This window comes from Buteo buteo, chromosome 9, assembly GCF_964188355.1.
Source record: "Buteo buteo chromosome 9, bButBut1.hap1.1, whole genome shotgun sequence".
NCBI classification, from domain to species: Eukaryota; Metazoa; Chordata; class Aves; order Accipitriformes; family Accipitridae; genus Buteo; species Buteo buteo.
The window spans coordinates 22939528-22959885 of NC_134179.1; the positions used below are offsets into that span (position 1 = coordinate 22939528).

General features: G+C 40.2%; 2 protein-coding genes across 7 annotated transcripts in view; one reads left to right on the plus strand and one right to left on the minus strand.

The window, feature by feature from the left end:
* The window catches only part of AKAP7 (A-kinase anchoring protein 7), a 90611-nt gene that overhangs the window by 23615 nt on the left and 46638 nt on the right, over positions 1-20358 (plus strand). For 4 of the 6 annotated variants that reach the window (XM_075035692.1, XM_075035690.1, XM_075035693.1 and 1 more), the window contains exons 6-7: positions 2751-2863; positions 14211-14355. In XM_075035692.1, coding sequence (XP_074891793.1) covers positions 2751-2863; positions 14211-14355 — 258 coding nt within the window. Of the gene's footprint in view, positions 1-2750; positions 2864-9677; positions 9907-14210; positions 14356-15607; positions 15833-20358 lie in introns of those variants that run through there. The other 2 variants (XM_075035694.1, XM_075035695.1) reach the window with 2 other exon arrangements.
* On the minus strand, positions 7278-9726 carry MSH5 (mutS homolog 5). The gene has a single exon (XM_075035689.1). It carries the CDS (start codon positions 9724-9726, stop codon positions 7291-7293), a length of 2436 nt encoding a protein of 811 aa, XP_074891790.1. The 3' UTR covers positions 7278-7290.

The window sequence follows — 20358 nt, forward strand, 5'->3', positions numbered from 1 at the left end:
TTTCCTGATTAGAATTGCCAGGTATGAAAAAAAGATGAATTTAGAAAGATAAATACAAGCAGATATTGAACAAAGCTCTTTAGCACAAAATGAAGACATGCAGGCCATGTGGTTGCTGTTCAGCAGTGTAAAGTGTAGGTGCCCTGCTATCCCACTGTAACACACATTTATAATGCCATATGATCAGTCTACCCTGTTGAAAACACTGGGTTTAAAATTCTGTGATCAGATGCACATTCGCAAACCACTGGTCTGACAGTAAGCTCTTACTGGAGTTAGGGGGACACCCTTAGAGGTGCAGATCTTCACCAGCAGAGATCTTAATTGCAGAGTGGGAGATAAGACACTGCTTGGCATAAGATATGATGGCAGAAAGAATTTGAGCTTTTAGGGGAGTAAAAAGACTACAATCCAGAAGACTGAGTCAGAATATCACAAGGTAGCGTAAACCTGGTTTTGATAAGACAAATCCTTTGCTGAAACATCAAAGTCAATGAGTCCCCAAATGATGCAGTTCAGAGAACCAAACACAGGAACCAGAAAATGGGTTTGTTGCAGATAATTTCAGTTTTAAATAAATGTAACATTTTATTAGCTTGCTAACATCAGAAAATAAGCAGGCCGTTGGATGCATGGAAATACATGCACAGCATAACTAAATGACTTAATTTGAACTTTCATATCTCAGTTCGAAGAAGCAGCAAACATTTATTTGTAGCCTTCTGTTTTGATACATTAATCTGTTGTTCAGCAGCATTTGTGTGCACAGCTGCACAATAGCTTAGTGGGGATTCAGTGTAAATATAGAAATGTTTCCCCCAGACACAATTTAAAATAATACAAGTAGGTAAGCTGTACTTGTATATAGATACATAGCTATATAGTAGGTCTATAGATACATAGCTGTATAGATTTAGATACATAGATTTATAGATCTATACAGCAGTTATGCTTGTATATACAGATATACATAAATGGGGCAAGGTAGACAGAAAGAGAATGGGGACAAACTGAAACACAGGAGGGTCCCTCTGAACTTCAGATAACACTCTTTTACTCTGAGGGTAACCAAATGCTGACACAGGTTGCCCAGGGAGGTTGTGGAATCTCCCTCCTTGGGGTTATTCGGAAACTGGCTGGACACGGTCCTGGGCAACTGGCTCTAGGTTGCCCTGCTTGATCAGGGGGGTTGGACCAAAGGACCTCTGGAGGTCCCTTCCTACCTCAACCATTGTGGTAGGTTATTTTCAGCATCTGCCATAGTAATATCACCCCTACTACCATTGTGTAAATGCTTTACAAGTTTTAATCTGGTTTTGCTTTCGGCATCCTGTGAGTTAGAATAAAAGGTTGGGCTAATTCTTTCTTGTAAAATGCATCAGCATCTTATAAGTGGGGAGTGAAGGTTGAAAGAGAATTTTCAAGTGGGCCTGTTTAAGAGATGGCATTTGGGTCTTGGATTTCCATGGCTTCTTTCAAAATCCCAACTTTTGCATAGACTGTGGAGCCTAAGGTTATAAATCCTATGCAGCAGAGAAAGAGAAGTGAATTTTGATCTCCAGGTCCCAAGTGAATCCTCTGAGCTTCTTCTAGAACTTTTCTATTGCAAAGTAATGCAAAAACTTGTAAAATCTCTTCTTAAGTGTGATTTCAAAGTAGCTCACAAATAGTATAGAAAACAAAAAAATGGTAAGAGTAAGAACTCTGCAATGACGTGTTACAGGAACGTGAACTGGCAGACTTATGCTAGCCAGCTTTATATGCCTATTCCTCTTCCTTGGGTCTTCCCTATTTTTTTCAGCCAGCTGTGCTATTTGCTTCCCAGTGTAATGCATTTTCTTCCAGGTGGGAGAATAAAGCACTGGATCTTTCTGTTACAGTTGTTAAATGCAAATACATCGTTATGGTAAGGGTTGATTAAATTCATGTGATAGGATTGATTTTTTTTTTCCTCTATTTTGATTTTATCAATTTTGTCTAAACTTTTTTTCAGAATTATAACAGAAATTTTTCATGTAAAGTATTTCAGCTAAAAGAAATATGGAACATAATTCAAAAGTTATACTGAAATTTATTTCCAAGAAATGAAACATTACATTGGGCAGATGAGTTGGAAAATAGTCAACTAGGTCAGTGTAGTAGAGTTTCTTTGGCCTGGACTGTAGACAGGTAAAAGTGTACATTAAAAATAGGAAATTAGCTTGGAAGGCAACAGTGTAGCTTAAAAAAACAAATAAAAATCATCAGTGTACCTGATATATTCTCTTATTCCACCATGCAAATCCAGTGCCAGAACTTGGAGCTTTCAATTTCAGATTTCCTTTGGCCTGAGTGGGAGATTACCCAAATACATATAGTAGAACTCACAACAGAATAGTGTTTTTGAAGAGAGACAATTCTGTTACATACTCAGAGTTTTCCTGAAGTTTCTAAAACTTGCAGGGAGAGTAACTCTTGAACAGTTCTAATGTCAAGTTCCTATTTTGACAGCAAAAGCAGACAGCATGGACAGCTTTCTAGTTGCCATTATTTTAGTAAAGCCAAATTTGTGACCCATATTAACTGCAAATATAAGACTATTTCCACATGAAATAATATGTACCTTTGAAGTTAACTAGAAATCTCTCTGCCTTTTAGTACTCATCATCTTGTTTCTTCCATGTGGAGCAGCTGTGACTCAGTTGAAAGTACATTTTTAGGCATTCTATCATGTAATATCTTTGTACCTCTACATTTTTCTCCTCCCTCAGAGACTATGAAGAAGATATTTCAAGAAAAGGGCATCTTTGCAGGAGAAGAAAGAGCTTTTAAACCACATCTGACCTTCATGAAGTTGTCAAAATCAACACAGCTACGTAAGCAGGTGAGCTCACATTTCACATAGCTCAGCAGCAGTCTAGAAAGTTTAATTTGGAGAACAAAGGAGTTGCTTATGCTATAGCATCATACTTTCCACTGTGTAACCAGCTGAAGAGGTAAGACTTTAAAATACTGATTTTTTGTTTTAGAAAAAAATAATTAGTACATCCACCATATAAACAGTAGTCCTGTACTGTACTTTAAGTTGCCACTCTTGATATTCTCAGTACAGTAATATCATGGTCTATTTTCTTTTGTGAAACTAGGCAAGACCAAAGGATGAAAGTACTTGTTCAAAATTACAGAATAATTATTAGGGTATAGATTATATGCATGCAGTTTGTTTGGATAGTTTTGTTTTGTTACTGTATAGGAGCAAATAAGCAAATAGCAGTGGCATTTATATTTGGATTATGCATAATAGGCAGACTGTCAGTTCCCTCTATTGAATAGGCTTTGGTGAATTTCAAAGTAGTGATGAAACACATCTTCTATAATCTCTCTTGCAGGCAGTTAGTTATTTCTTGCCTATTTATTAGCTTTTTTGACAAAATACACAAATACATAAAAGTAGGTTATAGCTGTGGTGATATATAGAAGCAATACTAGTGTATCTCATTTTTTGTTTCATACTAATTTAACAGTAATATTGTATTATTTAACATAAGGTGTATCTCCATATATTATTTTGCTGACATTGTATAGAATGTTTTACATGATCCTTTAACATTAACCAGGAAAATAATTGAAAAATTATATTTTTAAGTAAGAATTAAAGTACATAATATAAATATTTTAAGTTGATTCTTATCCTTAATAGTAAGCATTAAAGAAAAATACTTCAAAATTTCATTAGAAATAACTCTAAAAAATGCTGAAGATGCATATTTTAATTAAGTTGTATTGTGAAATCAGTTGGAAGAAGGCAGTGAGATTTGACATACATTAAGAAACCTCAAGGGCACACATACTTGCTCTGAAACAGAAATAAGGACTTGTCCACAGGTTGTAGGTGGTATATTACAACTATTAAATTTGTAAGCTCACATAAGCTTTTGCTTGTATTAACAGTTGTTTTTTAAAACATTCATGTTAAAAATTCACAGCTCTTCTAGAATATCAGCTGTTCAGTAATTTAACTCTTCAGTTAAAACATCTGAGACAATCAGGGTGGGTTTTTTGCCATTCTGTTTTTTGGTTGTTTTTTGGCTGGTTGTTTGTTTTGTTTACATTTATCTACCTTATATGAACTATTAGCCAGGATGCATACTTTCTGTGTTCTGATACTGCTGCTGACAGAACCAGGTCAGTGTCATTCCAAATGATCTTCCTTAGTCCTCCATAATGCTCGATAATGCATATGGTATTCTAAAGATACACTGTATAGAAAGATACTATATATTAAAAATCTGTACATTTTTCTCTGTCAATCCACTGTCAGGCATAAACATCGGTCTTTACTATCATTTTTTGTTTCATTGTGTCCATGCACTTACTGAAAACAATAAATGAAAACATGAAACATAAAAGGAATAACTATTTTGTAGTACGTTTTAATATGATGTCTAACTGCATTTTCAGATCATACAACAGTATTAAAAACAAGAAAGAGGGAGTGGATGAAGATTACATGAGAAAGCATATAAAAGAGAAAATAGAACTAAAGTAGTTGAGTATAGTTCACAGCTATAGCTTTATAACTTTATTAATATTTTTTTAAATATAAGTTTCCTTATTTGAAGCAATACTCTGTTAAGCCACTCTCCTCATAATGACATCTAAATTCCACTAAAGTTATATTTTGGGAAAAAATAAATAAACCTGTTTTTCAAACCTTAATATAGCTACAGACATTTTTGAAATGCATATATTCTGAAAAGATTTTAACTCTCCCAAATTGTTGCTGATATTTACAAAGCAAAGAGTTTGAGAATTCAAAATTAATAAAGATCTCAAGAAATCAGCTTTCCACTTTGAAGGCACAACATTAAGCTAAAAATGGTAAATGCAAAAAACTTGGAAACAGACATTAATAAAGGATAAAAATGTGAGATAAAGTGGGTTAGAAAAGAGCTATCTGGGTTACTGTACCCTCTTCAACTTCTCAGGTTAAAGATCTTACCTACTCAGAAGTGGGAGCAACTTATTCTTCGTGCTTAGTTGGACAATTCTGAGATCAAATGTGCCACTGAAAACTTCCCCAAAATAAGGAGGTACAATGTGCCTCTAGATGTCCTTGTGGAAGGAGATAAAGGGACGTGATTTACTTGCACATGTTTAGCTATTTCCACAGTTGTTTGAATGATAAAGATCTTGGGTTAGTATCATTATCTTCTACACAAAGAACCCGATCAAACACAATGAAAGAAGCAACTGGAGTTCTACACTTGAAGACAGCATTTCTATTCCTGCTTCCCTTGCTAGCTCGCTATGTTGCCACAGGTTAGTCGCAACCCCTCTGTTTTTAATTTGTCCAGACTGCTGTTTATTTCAGAGCGCATTGTGAGGCACACTTGATAAATGCTGTGTGACATTTGGAGATCCTTTGATGCCTAGTGCTGCTTGAACTGCAAATACTGTGAAATGAATTTCATAAGTAGAAGATGACTGACAGCTGAATTGCTCTGATGGCATCTGCTTAATTAGTAACAAGTATATCCTTAGCCTAGACAGTGGTTGACAAGAAAAAATGCCCAAAATATAATTTAGGAGTATTTAATAAATTATATTCTTCTGTACAGTATATCTTTAGAATGCTGTATGTATTAGTAAAAGAGAATTTATTAGTGAGAAAAATCCATTTGTATTCACAACACTTGCAAGTGTTGTACAAGGCCTGATTCACTGTTACCATTCAACTTCAATGGTAACATTGTCCAGATGCTAGATATTATTTTGCAGAAAGTATTATTATGATTGCATTGGAAATAGCAGTAACTGCATGATTCAGTAATTTATTCTTGTATTTTTTAATGTAAATTAAGTTAAACTTTCGCCACTATCCTAATTTCATATAGAGATAACATAAGGTACTTCTTTAGTAATAATAATAATAATTCCTTCATCATAAAGGAGGAAATTCCACACTGAATCAAACCCAAAGCAGTGTCTCCAAATTAAAATCTTTTTGATGTGCACTCACATTTATCTTTTCACTATCTTCAGCGAGACATACCAGATAAGATGTTTAATACTGATAATTATGAAGCTAATTACTTTTTTTCATGTAAATTTTCTCTCAATTTATGTGACATTAATATTTTCGGCTTCTTGAAATCAAATGTAGCTGAAGAGAGATGTAGTATATCTGCTGATGTCTTTTATTAGCCATACTATAAGTTACAGCAAGTTTGGGCAGTCAGACAAGCTATTTAATGTCTCTTCTGTTTCTCTTCTGATTCTAAGGAATCTCAGTCACTTATCTCGTTGCAGGAAAGGTTATTACTTCTTTAGTACTTACATATCATGTGTCCTGCTTCATTAATTTGTTAATGAATTTTTGTTGCATATGCATACATCAAATACTGTGTTCAGTGACAATGCTCTGCATGACAAGGGAAGTGAAAAGGAATCCTCCCCTTCTGGTATTATTCCTTTAATGTTAAGTTTTACTCAATCCTTGAAAAGAGAGTATAAAATGTGAATTTCTGTCTTACATCCCTAGTATAGTTTTCAGTTTCCTAGATTTGTAATTTTGCTTTTATTTATACCCATATGGCATAGATACATAATTGTACCTTATGGGACCTTATGAGAAGAGAGGGATTCTCAGTAAAACCAAAGCACTTCTCCCGTTTATCAGTCCCTGCTGATTCTGACCTCCAGCATTCTCTTTATAGTAACTCCTAGGATCTCTGGTATTTTGGACAGAAATGCTGGTATAAGAAAAGCTGCAGAGCTCATTAAATCCCTCTGTATTTCCCGTTATCAGCCTCTATGTCAGTGGTTTGTATTGTGACAACTGTCACTTGCTGATATGGGAGTCTGAAGCACACACTTACTTGGCATCTTTGATACTGATCCTAAAATGGCTGAAATGATCACTTTGGCACAATACAAAATAATAAACACTTTGCTTTCACAGTCTTATGAGACCAGCAGAAATATTTTGTGATTTTTGTACTATATTTTTTTAATCTGAAGATCTAGCAACAGGGGCAGAAAATGCACAGAGCGACCCAACAGCTGGAAGAGGTTCTTAAATTCTCTTCTTTCAGTCTTCCTGCTTTCATATCATACACCATATTGCAGAGGTATGTAACTACAGTACTTGTTTTAAACAAAAAGAAGAAAGGAGATAACTATAGACAGTTTGCTACAGCTGAATGTATTGTGAGGTGTTAAGTCACAGTGATCATTCTTTAAATTACCAAACTCTCCTACTGAACATGGTAGATACGATGTAATCTATGCTTTTACACATAGCCCCTGTTACAGGACTGAGGCTGCAGAAGGCAGCACCTCTTTATGCATGAACTCTTCTAAGTCCACATGGGGATCATCAAGGTCTAGGCAAAGAAATTTTTCCACAACAGACTTGCATTTTTCCATTCGATCTCCTTTTGAAGGATGATCAATACGTTTGATAGCTTTTCCATTGCGAATCAGTTCTGACACTTCCACTCCTCTTTCAATAATTTTGGCTGGCATTCCTGCTAATGCAGCGATGTTGGCAGCATGACTAACAGTGGAAATGCCCTCTTTGATCTGATAGAAAAATATCAACTCATCTCCATCTTGGTGGGTCTCCATGGTCAGGTACTCCAGAAGCGGTGTGTCAGGCAGGAGTTCTAGCTGCATTAAACTGTGAAAATTAGTGGAGACAAAGACCTGCGGACACTGTGTTCCTTGACTGATCCAATATCTCAGGACAGCAGCCAGAAGGGACAGGCCGTCGAGTGTGTTGGTCCCTTTACCAAACTCATCAATAAGTACCAAGGACCTCTCAGTAGCATTGTTTACTGCCTTGGCAACCTGGTTAAGATCAATCATGAAAGTGGAGAGCCCTACAGAAACTGATTCCCTACTGTGGATTCTTGTGTAAATCCCATCAATTACTCCAATCACTGCCTCTGTGGCAGGGACGTAACTGCCAATTAGAGCCATGAATACTATAAGACCTACTTGCTTTAAGTAGACGCTCTTTCCAGATGAATTGGGCCCTGTGATGATCTTTATTCGCCTGGTAGCCTCGCCACTGTTCACAGGATTGGCAACAAAAGTCTTTGCACATAGTTCCATGAGTGGATGTCTTCCATCCTTGATGTAGAAGCCATGGCGGTGAGTAAAACGTGGCCGGCAGTAGGCATTCTCCCGGGCCATCATTGCCAAAGCTAGTAGCACATCTAGGTGTGCAGTATACTCAATCACACTGCTAAGCACTTCAGATTTCTCCAAGATCTTTGTCTGCAGCTGGTGCATAATAAGTGTTTCCTGGTCTCTGATCTCACAGTGCAAGTCACCCAGTAGGCTGTCTAGCTCCTTAGTCCTAGCACTTCTGTAGTGCAGTTTGTCCTCTGACAAGAACATGAAGTCCAGGCCTTCGATTTCAAAGTCACTCTTATCCACCATAGTTGGTAGCCGTGGAATGGAGAGAAGGAACCCAATCAAAGGAATGTAGATCACACAACAGGAGGGAATATGATTGTCCAAGGTCTCCAATTCTTTTCGTGCCACTTCTGTAAGGAAGTCTGACAGTCCCATCAGCTTCCGTTTCTTCTCATCGATGGTGGGGTCCACATTGGGTCTAACAGTGAAGCGGTCCTCTGAGATGCTGCCTTCAAAGTCGACCACTTTGCTGATTAGACTAGCAATGTAGTGCAGATCATCAGTGAAGACCCGTGAAATAGTCTGGAAGAGTTCAATACTGTTGGGCAGGGAACGACATGTGTTCCTAAGGCACACTGCACTGTACACTGTCTTATAGAGTGCTTGCCAGTCACTAACTTTTGTGTGGGAAAGAGTCATTCTTTTTAGAATAAGAGGCACATTTTTAATATTCTTGAGGCAACCTTGAAGGGTGAGGACTGTTTCGTGGTTCTGAGCCAGCAGGAAGAAGTGGATAACATCTAGCCGTTTGTTCAGCTCTGTCAAGTTCCGAGTAGGTCGTGTGAGCCACAGCCTCAGGAGTTTTTCTCCCCATTTGCACCTGCACCGGTTTAAAATTCCATATAAACTGAATCCTTCTTTTAATCCACTGGACAGCTTGTACACAGAAGGATGGATATCACTTTTAAATATCTGCAGGACACAGTAAGTGTCTTGGTCCATATTCACAATATCTGACAACACAAACTTTTTGAAGGCCAAAATAGGAACTGCAATAGTGCTTTCTTCGAGCTCAACTCCAACCCTTCTCCTGTCTAGGAACTTAAGGAGTCCCCCTAGGGCTCGTATCATGAGCGTGCTCTCAAAAGGGATGATTGAGGACAAGTAGAGAATTTTCTCTGTTGCAGTCATATGAGATGGGATAAATGGAAATTGCCTGGATAGGATCCGTTGCTTGCTGACTTCTAGGCCAAAATCCAAGTTAGGAAACAGGACAATTTCTGGTTTTCTTATATCTTTATCACCAGCAGTAGCTGTTAGGTTGGACAGAAATTTGGCAATGTTCTGGTCCTGTTTTGCACTGGTCACTATGCATTGAGGATTAACTTCCCCAATCACTTTATGCAGTAGTTTGAGGTCTTCATTATCAGGTATATCAGGCATAAAGTAGACTGAGCAATCGTCTGTATTGTAATAAGTAATTGCAAGCTGCCCTGCATACCACAAAACAGACATGTGTGCCTCAGAGCACTCTTCTTCCTCTTGTTCAGGCCCAAGTGGTGGTGGCAGAGCACAACTCGTGGCTGGTGTGGCACTCATTCTGTTGGAGGAAGATATTTTTATTCAGAACTCATCCAAAAAGTCCTGAGAAGTAACTGGAACTGACAACAGCAGGTTAACACTCATTGTTCCAACCCTGGAGAAACTAAGAAGCTACCAGGAATTAAAGACAGCTGTTGCCTGTTCAAGTGAAGAGATGCAGCCAATAACTACAGCCGCCATCTTGCTTCCAAGCAAGGTGTAACTGAGCTAACTACCAGCAACGCTGGAATAGTTTTACAGTTTTAATTTGTATCCTTTATTTTAGTAAGTATATATGTAAGCCCAAATACCCATAAATACAGTAACGTACATGCACATGTATATACCCGTACAAAATCATCCTCCCTCAGAGGTATGGGACACCCACGTGCACTGACCACAGATCCTCACAACAATGCAGCCACATAAACCGGTCACCGTTTCAGGGTCCTACCCCGGTATTTACGCAGCACCATCACATAGTGCCGGTTTCTATACAAGTACAGAACACACTGCTGCAGGGGTCAACCATACCAGTTTCCCCTACAGAGTCCACAGTCGCTGTCAGCAACCCACTTCCAACCCTCTCCCGCTTCTTCCCCCCTCTACTCACCCTCCTCACCACAGACGGGCAGCTCGTCTCGGCTGCTCCGGCTCCTTGCAGCCCAAAAGTTTTATCTTGACCCCCTTCCCCTCCTTCTCCGGGCAGGTGCGTGGCGCTCCCTGCGCTCAGCCCCCGCCGCCGCCGGCTCCTGTCAGGAAGGCGCCGCGCGGTGGCGCTGAAGCCCGCCTCCGCGGCCAGCCCGCGGCCGCCAGCCCGCCCCGCCCCTGCCCCGAACCGCCGGTCGCCCCCCGCTGCCGGGGCCTGCGGCAGCCCTCTCCCGGCAGCAGGTCCCTGCCGTCATGCGGGGAATGGACCCTCAGCCTCCCTTGCGGTCTCCCGGCTGAATGGGAGCACCCCTCGCCTCGGGGCTCGAGGTCCTCCCGCCAGCCCCTGCCCCGTCCCCGGGAGCGGCTCTCACTACCTCCCTCCCCGGCTTCCTCGGAGCCCCGGGCTGAGGTGGAGGGAGAGGAGGTGGCTGGAAGAAGCCCCCTGAGCAGCCCAACCTGCCAGCCGGCAAGGGTTGCCAAGTATCTGCGTCTCCATGACCTGCCCCTGCACGTTCTGCCAGTGCTCCAGTGGGACCCATGGCCATCCCTACCCACTGCCCGGCTCCCCGCTGCCCACCTCTTTCACCCGTTGAGGCTTCTGCAGTTCACTTAATGAGCTACTTCAAGCAGCTGTAAATGAATCTAGATATGCAGCCCTTACCTTTAGAGAGCTGGACATGTGGTGCTGGGAGATGGGCATTTTGGCTTTGGGTCTGGTACATGGAAACTGAAGCCGCTTGCCAGGGGCGTTGGGCACCTCGCTTTGCAGCCGTGTTAAGGCCTGCCACCACCTGAGCTTTCATGCCCCTGCTCCCACAAAGGGGCAAACGCTGCCCGGCTGCCTGCTGACAGCCACGGGGACTCCATGCAGCTGGAGGGTTTAACTGCAGGCTGGGGACGGCAGGTCGCACCTTCCCTGCCTGCATACAGAGGAGGCACAGACATGACAGGGCTGCTGCATGCTGTCTCCTTGGTGTCCTGCTGGTCTTGCAAAAGCTCCACGTGCAACACCTCTCCCAGCTCACGTTACACAAGCATGTTCCTTTACAGGCATCCTCTACAGTGCTTCCTCAAGAAGCAGGTGTCTTCCTTCTCCCCTTCTAGCACCAAATGCTTCAAAATGGCCTCAAGTACTCTGATTCTCACCCTCCCGCAATTATAGCGTATCTCTATAATCAGCATCAATAACTTTCCCATGTGGGAACAACTCCTCTCTTTCATCTCCACTGCTCCAGAGCCTTTCAATTAAGAAATGAACTATGACCTTCCCATGCACCTGCATTGTTTCATCCTTTCACATCTCATTGCAACCATTGCAAACTGCTCCAGAAATTGCTCCGAGTTACTAAAAATATCATACAGTTTTTCCATGGCTGCTTTTCCAAATATCTTTCAGTAGTGCATCACAAGCATAACTCAATTCCTGAGCATTCAACATTTGATTCACACCTTACCAATCTGTTTTTGATAAGCAACATCCCAACCTCTTGTAAATGGTATTTTTTTATTGGAGTGTGAAGTAGTGATTTTGATCTTTTCTTCATTTTGTTCCACAAGTACTCAAGGCTTCATATTATTGACAAGTGTTCTCCTGGCTCAAAAGGTCTTTTTTTATTACTGATTGATGTCTAAATGTATTTCAAAGAACTGTCAGCCAAAAAGCAAAGAATGATGATTTAATTTCAAAATAACCTTAGTACGTAAGACTAAACTAGCCATAGAATATCAAATTTTGAATAATGACAGTGAGGCTGGAATAAATTTAGACTTCCAAGAAGATTGTGTACACAAAATGAAAAACATCCACCACTAGATGTCATTATTTCAGAGATTAAGGAAATAGACATTTCTGACCTTCTCGAAATTAGACTTTAGGGGACCAAAAGTCTAAGTTACTAAAGACGACCAAAAGTCTCTAAATTAGAGAAAGCCCATCTTGCATATGAGTAATTGTGAATGAAGCACCACAAGAAGTGCATGAGCGTCATGCTCACATGAACGGATATAGTGTCAGGGTGCGAGGAAGGAGACAACATCTGTCTCCTTTAGGGTGTCTGGTGAAGGACCCTTTCAGTGCAGAAGGGGATAGTAACGAAAGGAGGAGGCTCTAAACAACACACACAGAGACACAAATTTGACCAGTGTGTGATAAGGGAGGCAGTAACAAGAGCCAAAGCTGGTCAGCCACACGGACTGATAAGGGCATGTGGAGTGTGGGGATGTTTATTTCAATAGGATTGTCTGGTTGAGGACTTTGTCAAATGGAAGAGTAAGGGAAAGGGAGAAGCTGTAAACAAAATACACAGAGACACAAACCTGTCAAACATAGTACACAAAATCAAGAAACAAACCTTGTCAGTCACATTAATTGATGGCCTGTCAAGAAACTGCAGGTAAACTGGAACTTTGCAGCTCTTGGGGATGTAAAGCTGAGGGTCCAGGGTGTTGGTGGGACTGTGCGAACGGATGGGGGACGTGCAGGGGAAGGGGATGGGGAGGAAAGAAGGAGGACTGGACAGAACGGGGTGTAAAAGGGGTCAGTCGTGTGTAAAATGGGGCTGGTGGGTGCGCTTGTCTGACCACGCCAGTGTACTGGGTGCTGACTGCTGGGGGCAGATGTCTATATCTTCCCCAAACGGTGTGTGTGTGAGAGGTGCGGGTGTTCACTGCCAAACCTTGAGCTAGACCAGCCGGCAAGTAGGGGACCCGTGGGGTGGGTAAGGAGGCCTGGGATCTGGGCAGGGGTGCCAGGCGGACAGAGGGGCTGTGACAGTGCTTGGGAGATGCACAAACGTGCATGTGCTTGTGAACCTGGAGAGAGTCATATGTGTGCCTGCAGCAGTGACCTTCTGTCTCTGCTGGGAGCTGTCCACACTTCTGTCTCATGTGAGCCATGTATGTGGGTGCTGTTGAAGACAGCACCTTGTCTGTGGCAGCCTGTGTAGCCAGCTGTCCCCATGTCCCCTGAGCATGATACACATGTCTCTGGGACATGAAAGCAGCAGGTACATCCATAAGAGACCCTGGTTCCCTGGGGCGTGGGGCTGGGCTCCAGCAGCCAGGCAATAGGGAGCCCTGGGCTGGAGCTGCTGGAGGCAGCAGTCGCTCGTAACATCCCTTAGCATATAGCAACAATTTTTAAAAAGCAAACAGCATTATTGTGAGGTAGATTGAAGGAGAAAATACTGAATTTCTACAGAGATCATCTATCTTTATTGAAAATATGATGGAACAAGGAGCCCTAAACTCTTAAAATAACTACTGAAATGAGGTTTTCTGAAAACAGCCTGATAGAATATTTATTATGTTCCACTTCATATATGCAAAACTACATAATGATACCGATACTATAAATCACTGTAAGTTTTTAGATTTACTGAGATAAAAAGTCTAGTGCTAGTTAAATACAACCACATTTTCCTGTTTGGTGATTTTAAAGACCCAGAAAACTGCCCTGGACAAACATTTGAGATTCTTCCTTGTAGTAGCATGCTCAGTGATGACAGCAAGAATAATTTCCAGTTGCATGTTCCATGAAGACTGTTGCAAACCATTGGAAGTTAAAGCAGTTGTAGCATTGTGTATGTCGAACTGTTTCCTACAGGACTGAAGAGGGAGGGGTAGAAAGGAGAAGTAACGACACTTTTATTTCCTTGTTTAAGTTCTGCAGCAGACAGTGCTTAACTAAAACAGAAGATTTGGCACATTATTGTTTCAGTATTCTTTTTGCATCTTGAAGTAGTTTTCCATCCTAACTATACCTCTGGTTAAAATGAAAACTATAGAAATTAAATATGAAAATTCAGTCTTCTAGTAGAATGGCTAATTGAATATTATGTTGCTGTTTAAAGGTGAAAAAAATTGACTCAAGCTTGTACGAAGATTTTAAAAGCCATTATTTTGGAGTTGAAATCCTGCACCGCCTAGATCTTTGCTCCATGTTGAAAAAAAAGCAACCAAATGGTTACTACTACTGTGAGTCCTCTATTGTTTTTGGTAAGTACATCATTTTCCTCTTATATCAATTGTGTCTATAAGTTATATGTCTGAAAAGCCTTTTTTTTTCTGGAGTGTATATTAGGCAGTTCTTCTAATAATATCCATGGAATCTGACAGAAGTCTGTCCTTCAACCCTGACTCTCCAGGAACACTGTGCAGTGTTTCTTGCTGACAGCTAAAGTTTGTGTTCAACTGTCCATTCCCAGAATCCAGTTCCATTTCTCATCCTGAAATGACTGTTTAAGATAAGTGAGATGTATCACTCTCCAGAGCTGGTCATCTCTCTGTTGACTATAAAGACAGCCTGTGTGACTAAGTTAGATTAGATGTGGTAATAATAGATGATTAAAGCTCAGTGAAACGTCTGTGGTTTGGCAGAGATATGACCTTACTTGAACTATATTCATATACAGAGAGCATTTCAGTGGTACAACAGATTTCATAATAACTGTTCAGAATACCATCAAGACTTCAAACATTGTACAGACACCTTGCCTAGATCATTACAATGTTAGAAATCACAGTTGTGTCCTCCTGCTTTATCTGAACAGAAGCTTCACATCCCCATGATTAATATTCTAGGCTTGTCTTCTCATTTCTGCCACACGTCATGTATAGCTGGAACTTCAGATGGTATACATGGAAGGTCTATGGAGTGAGAGACTAAATGGCTTGTACAGTAAAACTCTCTGTGCTGCTTAGTTCCCAGTAGCTGATAATGGATCTTAGGACTGCTATTAGTTATATTAAGAACATGAGTTAAAACACTCTAAGTGGAATAACTGGAGAACGTTGAGGATTTTTTCTTAAATGCAGCCACCCCTTTAAATCTAGGAATGTATTGTGTGATGTGTTGGGAATATCTTTAAAAATACCATTCCTGCACCTGCAGATCTCTAAGAAATCAGATGACATGGGAAGATGGTCGAGTAGTAGTACAGCAAAATGCAAAATTTTTTATATTAATTGCTTTTTTCACCTCTCCTAATTAGGCTGATTTTTTATATATGTCATGTTAGAGGTGAGTCTCAAAAGGCAGGTTTATAGCAGGGAACAGGTCATGGTCTTTGGAGGTCAGGTTATATTTTTTCTTCTTTGGACTGGTACAGCTTTGTTTTTATGTTTTTGGGATTATTTTTTCTTTGTTGCAGTCATGTCAAAGGTTGAATGTAGTGATGTTAGAAGGCATGGGATACTGAAATTCATACTAAAAGTTCAGTGAAGACTTAACTTTGTCTTTTTTCTTTAGAAATAGAAATTTAGAAATAGAGCAAATCTCTATTTGGCATGTTGTCAATGAGCAATAGCTCCATCTCAGCAAGAATATGGACAGTCTTAATAAATCTTAATAAAGCAAAGTCTTAACTTTGACCTACTTAAGGAAAAGAGAGTATCTGTTCTTGAATGGATCCTCTAATAACAGGAAAGAAATGTGAAAAATCTTTTACAAGGAGCCTCAGCAATATAATGTTTACTTGAAGACTATGATAGATTTGTTCTCATATACCTTGTAACATTTTCGAGATTTCTGGTAATACACAGAAAAATAAAAAAAAAAAATTGACCAGAAATCATTCCAGCAAACAAATTATTCAGTGGATCTAACATTTCCCACTCCAAAACATACTAGCCTTAGTAATGAAAATGTTCATGACCAAGGAATGATCATATCCTCAGAAAGAAAGAACGAAACATGCAACATCAGGGAAATCTTCCAAGACCATTGCCATCCCAACTAGCTGAATAGAAACATCTTCACTGGAATCTTTTCTTGTGTGGACAGTTTTAAAGGAAAGCCCTGTCTTCATCCTTAAGTAATAAGGAATCTCAAAAAGATGAAAACTTCTGTTTGTTATGAAGATACATTGTTAAGGACTAAGAAATCTCAAGAATTTGAAGACTTTATGAAGGTACCGTGTCCACCCCCAGATTCTGCAAAACCTTTAAAGGTATGATGAGCATAAAATAAAAGGAAAACTTCTGATCCAGGCACCTCTTCCAGTTGACCTAATTTTGATGGAAAGATCCATCTTTCAAAGGCTTATCATTGACAGAAATACATGTGAATAATGCATTATACTTCATTTTTCCTAAGCACATATTGGTTTTTTTATAATCATAAAAACTATACCTGGTTAATAGGCAGGTTATACCTGGTGCCTCATCTGCTGGTTTTCAGCCACTTTTCAAGCTGGATTGTTTCATTCTTAATGCTATAAAACTAACACTGTGTTGGAGACAAAGGTTGTTCATGAACAGTTAGTACTACTTCTAAATTTCTGTTGTTTGGCCTAGCTTTACATAAACAGCACTATTAAAAGTTAGTGCTGGTTCCAGGACTCTGGGTATGGCTTTGGTGACAACCTGGTTTCTGCCTTGTGGTAACTTGTTTCCCTGTGCTGCAGCACTGCTGGTGGAAGTGCTCACTGGTCTGGAGGACTGTTTTGAGGACTTATGATTAAATACTGTTGTGGTTTAAGCCCAGCCGGTAACAAAGCACCACGCAGCCGCTCACTCCCTCCCTCCTCCAGCCATGGTGGGGTGAGAAGAAAATCTAAAGGCAGGCTCGTGGGTCGAGATAAGGACTGGGAGGGATCACTCACCACTTATGGTCACAGGCAAAAGACAGGTTCAACTCAGGGAAGAAACAGAATCAATTTAATTTACTACCAATCAAATCAAAACAAGGATAATGAGAAGTAAACCCCAAATCTTAAAACGCCTTCCCCCCACCCCTCCCTCCTTCCCGGCTCAACTCCACTCCCAGTTCTCTCCACCTCCTCCCCCTGGCGGCACAGAGGGACGGGGAATGGAGGTTGGGGTCAGCTCGCCACACCTTGTCTCTGCTGGTCCTTCCTCCTCGGGGGGAGGACTCCTCACTTGTCCCCTGCTCCACCGTGGGGTCCCTCCCACAGGAGACAGTCCCAACTGCTCCAGCGTGGGCTTTCCCATGGAGTCACGGCCATCTTGGGGGCCTCCGCTCCAGCGTGGACCTCCACGGGCTGCAGGGACACATCCTGCCGTCTGACCGCGGGCGGCAGGGACATCCACCTCCTCAGGCGCCCCTCCTCCCCCTCCTTCCTCACTGGCCTCAGGATCTGCAGAGGGGTCCTCTCCCATTCCGATCCCCCCGCTCACTGCCGGTTCCCCTTCTTAAACCTGTTCTCCCAGAGGTGCTATCCCACTGTTGCCGATTGGGTCGGCCTGGGCCAGAGGCGGGTCCGACTTGGAGCCGGGGGAGCTTCTAGAAGCTTCTCACGGGAGCCGTCCCTGCGGCCCCTCCCCCGCCACCAAAAAAACCCGCGCCACACAAACACATAACAAATACTTACGCCATACTTTAAACACGTCAGGCACTTCACAAATGCCATTTGCTGTTAATGTTTTTGTTTGCTCTTAGGGCCACCTTTATTTAGCTTAGGTAGGCTGTTACAAAACAAATCAAAGGCAGTACAGAGGAAAGGAAGTGTAGGATGTCTGTTTAAATTAGTGACACCACTATTGCAAAATCCAGAGCAGTCAAAATCAAAGTGAGATATATTTATACATATCTATCTATCTATCTATTTATCTATCTAAATATATTATACTTACTGCCTTGTGTTATGCATGTCTCATAGTTATGTTTACATCTGTGTATATAATTATATATCTAATGTCTTCTGTACATGTATGTACATTCAAATATTATTTATGTGCATCCAAATGCTTAAAGAGAAATTACAAGATTATTTAACATGCTATGAAATTTTTCATTTAGGTAAAATTGAGGCTCCACTTTTCACAAATACACTTCAGAATATTTTGGAATATGTATCTGATTAAGGAATTTGGTAAATAACTCATTACAAATGAAAGCTGTTTAGTAGTATATTTGGTAGATATTGACAATGTTTTTTCAAAATATTTGTTTAAATCTCTCTTCTTGAACTTGCTATGTTACTGACATCTCAGAATGCTAAAACGAGACAGTTATTCTTTCAGCTGTCTTTTGAATATGAGTCCCATTAAATGGTTTATAACAGCAGTCAATCAACTGGTATTCAAAGCAAGAATCAGATGCCTGTTTGGCTTCAACTCAATCCTGGTGTGACAATGCGTAAAGAATTTATGGGAAGTGTCATTTTCACAGTCCGAACAGAATTCTCTTCTGAATTATTTTTACATGAGTGCTACATCTGGCTTTCTGTAGCCATAGTATTTGAATGGATGTTCTTCACTGATACCACATTAAGAAAGTGTAGTATTATTATGCCCACTTTTCTCAGTCCTATGTGGACACAGATGCATCTTGGCCAAATACATGCATTTAATTTTCTGGGTTTGTACATGTTAATATATATTTATCTAAAGCCAATAGGAGAAGGAAAACAGCTATATTGGAACAGAGTTTAAATAACTTATTTTTTAGTTTCAGAGAAGAAACTGTGTTTTAATGAATTTTGAAAAACTCTTTTTAAAATGTTTTAAAATGTGATTTCAATAGGGTTTTTAGTAACTATAGGTAGCTAGGACATCACAATAAACACGGGAGGGAGTTAATGCAGTTCTACTAATACATCAGAAACAGTGAATTTGAAAATTACTTGATACAGACAAAACACTGTATCCAGCTGTAGTTCTTTCTATGTGTATGTGTATTCAAGCAGTTATCTTCTTTCCCTGAAGTGCACAGAAAATACAAAAACAGTATTTACTTTTTGTTACCTAGAGTTTGGGCCAGACTGGAGTGTTATGCATCTAATAAGATGAAAAGATCTAAAAAAGGATCAGAACTAATGTTAGAAACAGAAATCCATACACAACAAAGAATTGCATATTACCATGGCTAATAAGTGCCACAACACATAGCAGCTTGGTAGCTGCACATTTTAAAAGCATGTTTAAAAATATGAGAAGCATAAAAGATCAATATGAATAAAGGCAGAGGCAAAACACCTACTGAGCTGCAGCAATATGCACAGCAGGTAAACAGGCTTTGACAGTATGTTACAGAGCAGCATCCACTATCTTCAGCAGATCCTACAGACATCTGCACCAGAAGATTTCTCTGCATCTGCATGCTAGCCCCACAGGGTATGTATTCAGGAGTTAATATTTGACATGACAGTGACAATAATGTTGAAGCTTCATTCTCAAAGTAGAGTCCAGTTTATTCTTTAAAGCAAACAAAACAGCAAACCAACAAATTGTGCTTCTTCAGACCCCCCACCTCATGGCAGCTGTTGCATGTCACCTCAAATCCCACAGAAGACCAGAGAATGCTGGAATGAGTTGAGCTTCTCAATATATACACCTTCACCTGAATGATTGGTCAATTCTTTATATCACGGTGCAGATATTCAGTAGACCCTCTGAACATCAAAGGGAGCATTATGTAAATCTTCTTACGTTAAATATGCCTTTAACATTAAGTATTTCACCTAAATATTTTTAGGATCCATTCATGAATATTTTTGTAGACTTGTTTCAAGGAGAATTTGTTTATAGTAATCTAATTTTGTATGATATTATATATACATTAAAGAAAGTTATCACACGCCAAGCTGTATTCAGCCTGTAAACTGAATAAAAAAATAAGATTCTCCTGAGTGTCTAGTAAGAAGTTTATATATCAGACTTCCCTGTGCTATCTCTGAGGTAGAAAAACTTCAAAAAGTCTGTTCCTTGGTGGAAACCACCCAGCAGGTTACTCTTACTTTTTGCACAGCCAGAACTCATATATCTGGAATACATGCCAAGTTGGAGGTTAAAGTGCCATTACAGTTGCCCTGCAATCTAGCAGTAGCAATGTGGAAATTGAAATATCAGACTACAAACATCTATTTTATCTGGAGAAAAGTATAATAATATGGTAAAAGGTAATGCTCCTTGCTGCTCAAATAATACCTCAAACAGATGTCTTTTTAAGTAGCAGAACATTAGTGGGCTGATTTACATTTCAGTGGAACTGTGTACAGGTTCGGTGTCCAGTCTGACCTTGTCATCAAGGTACCTTCT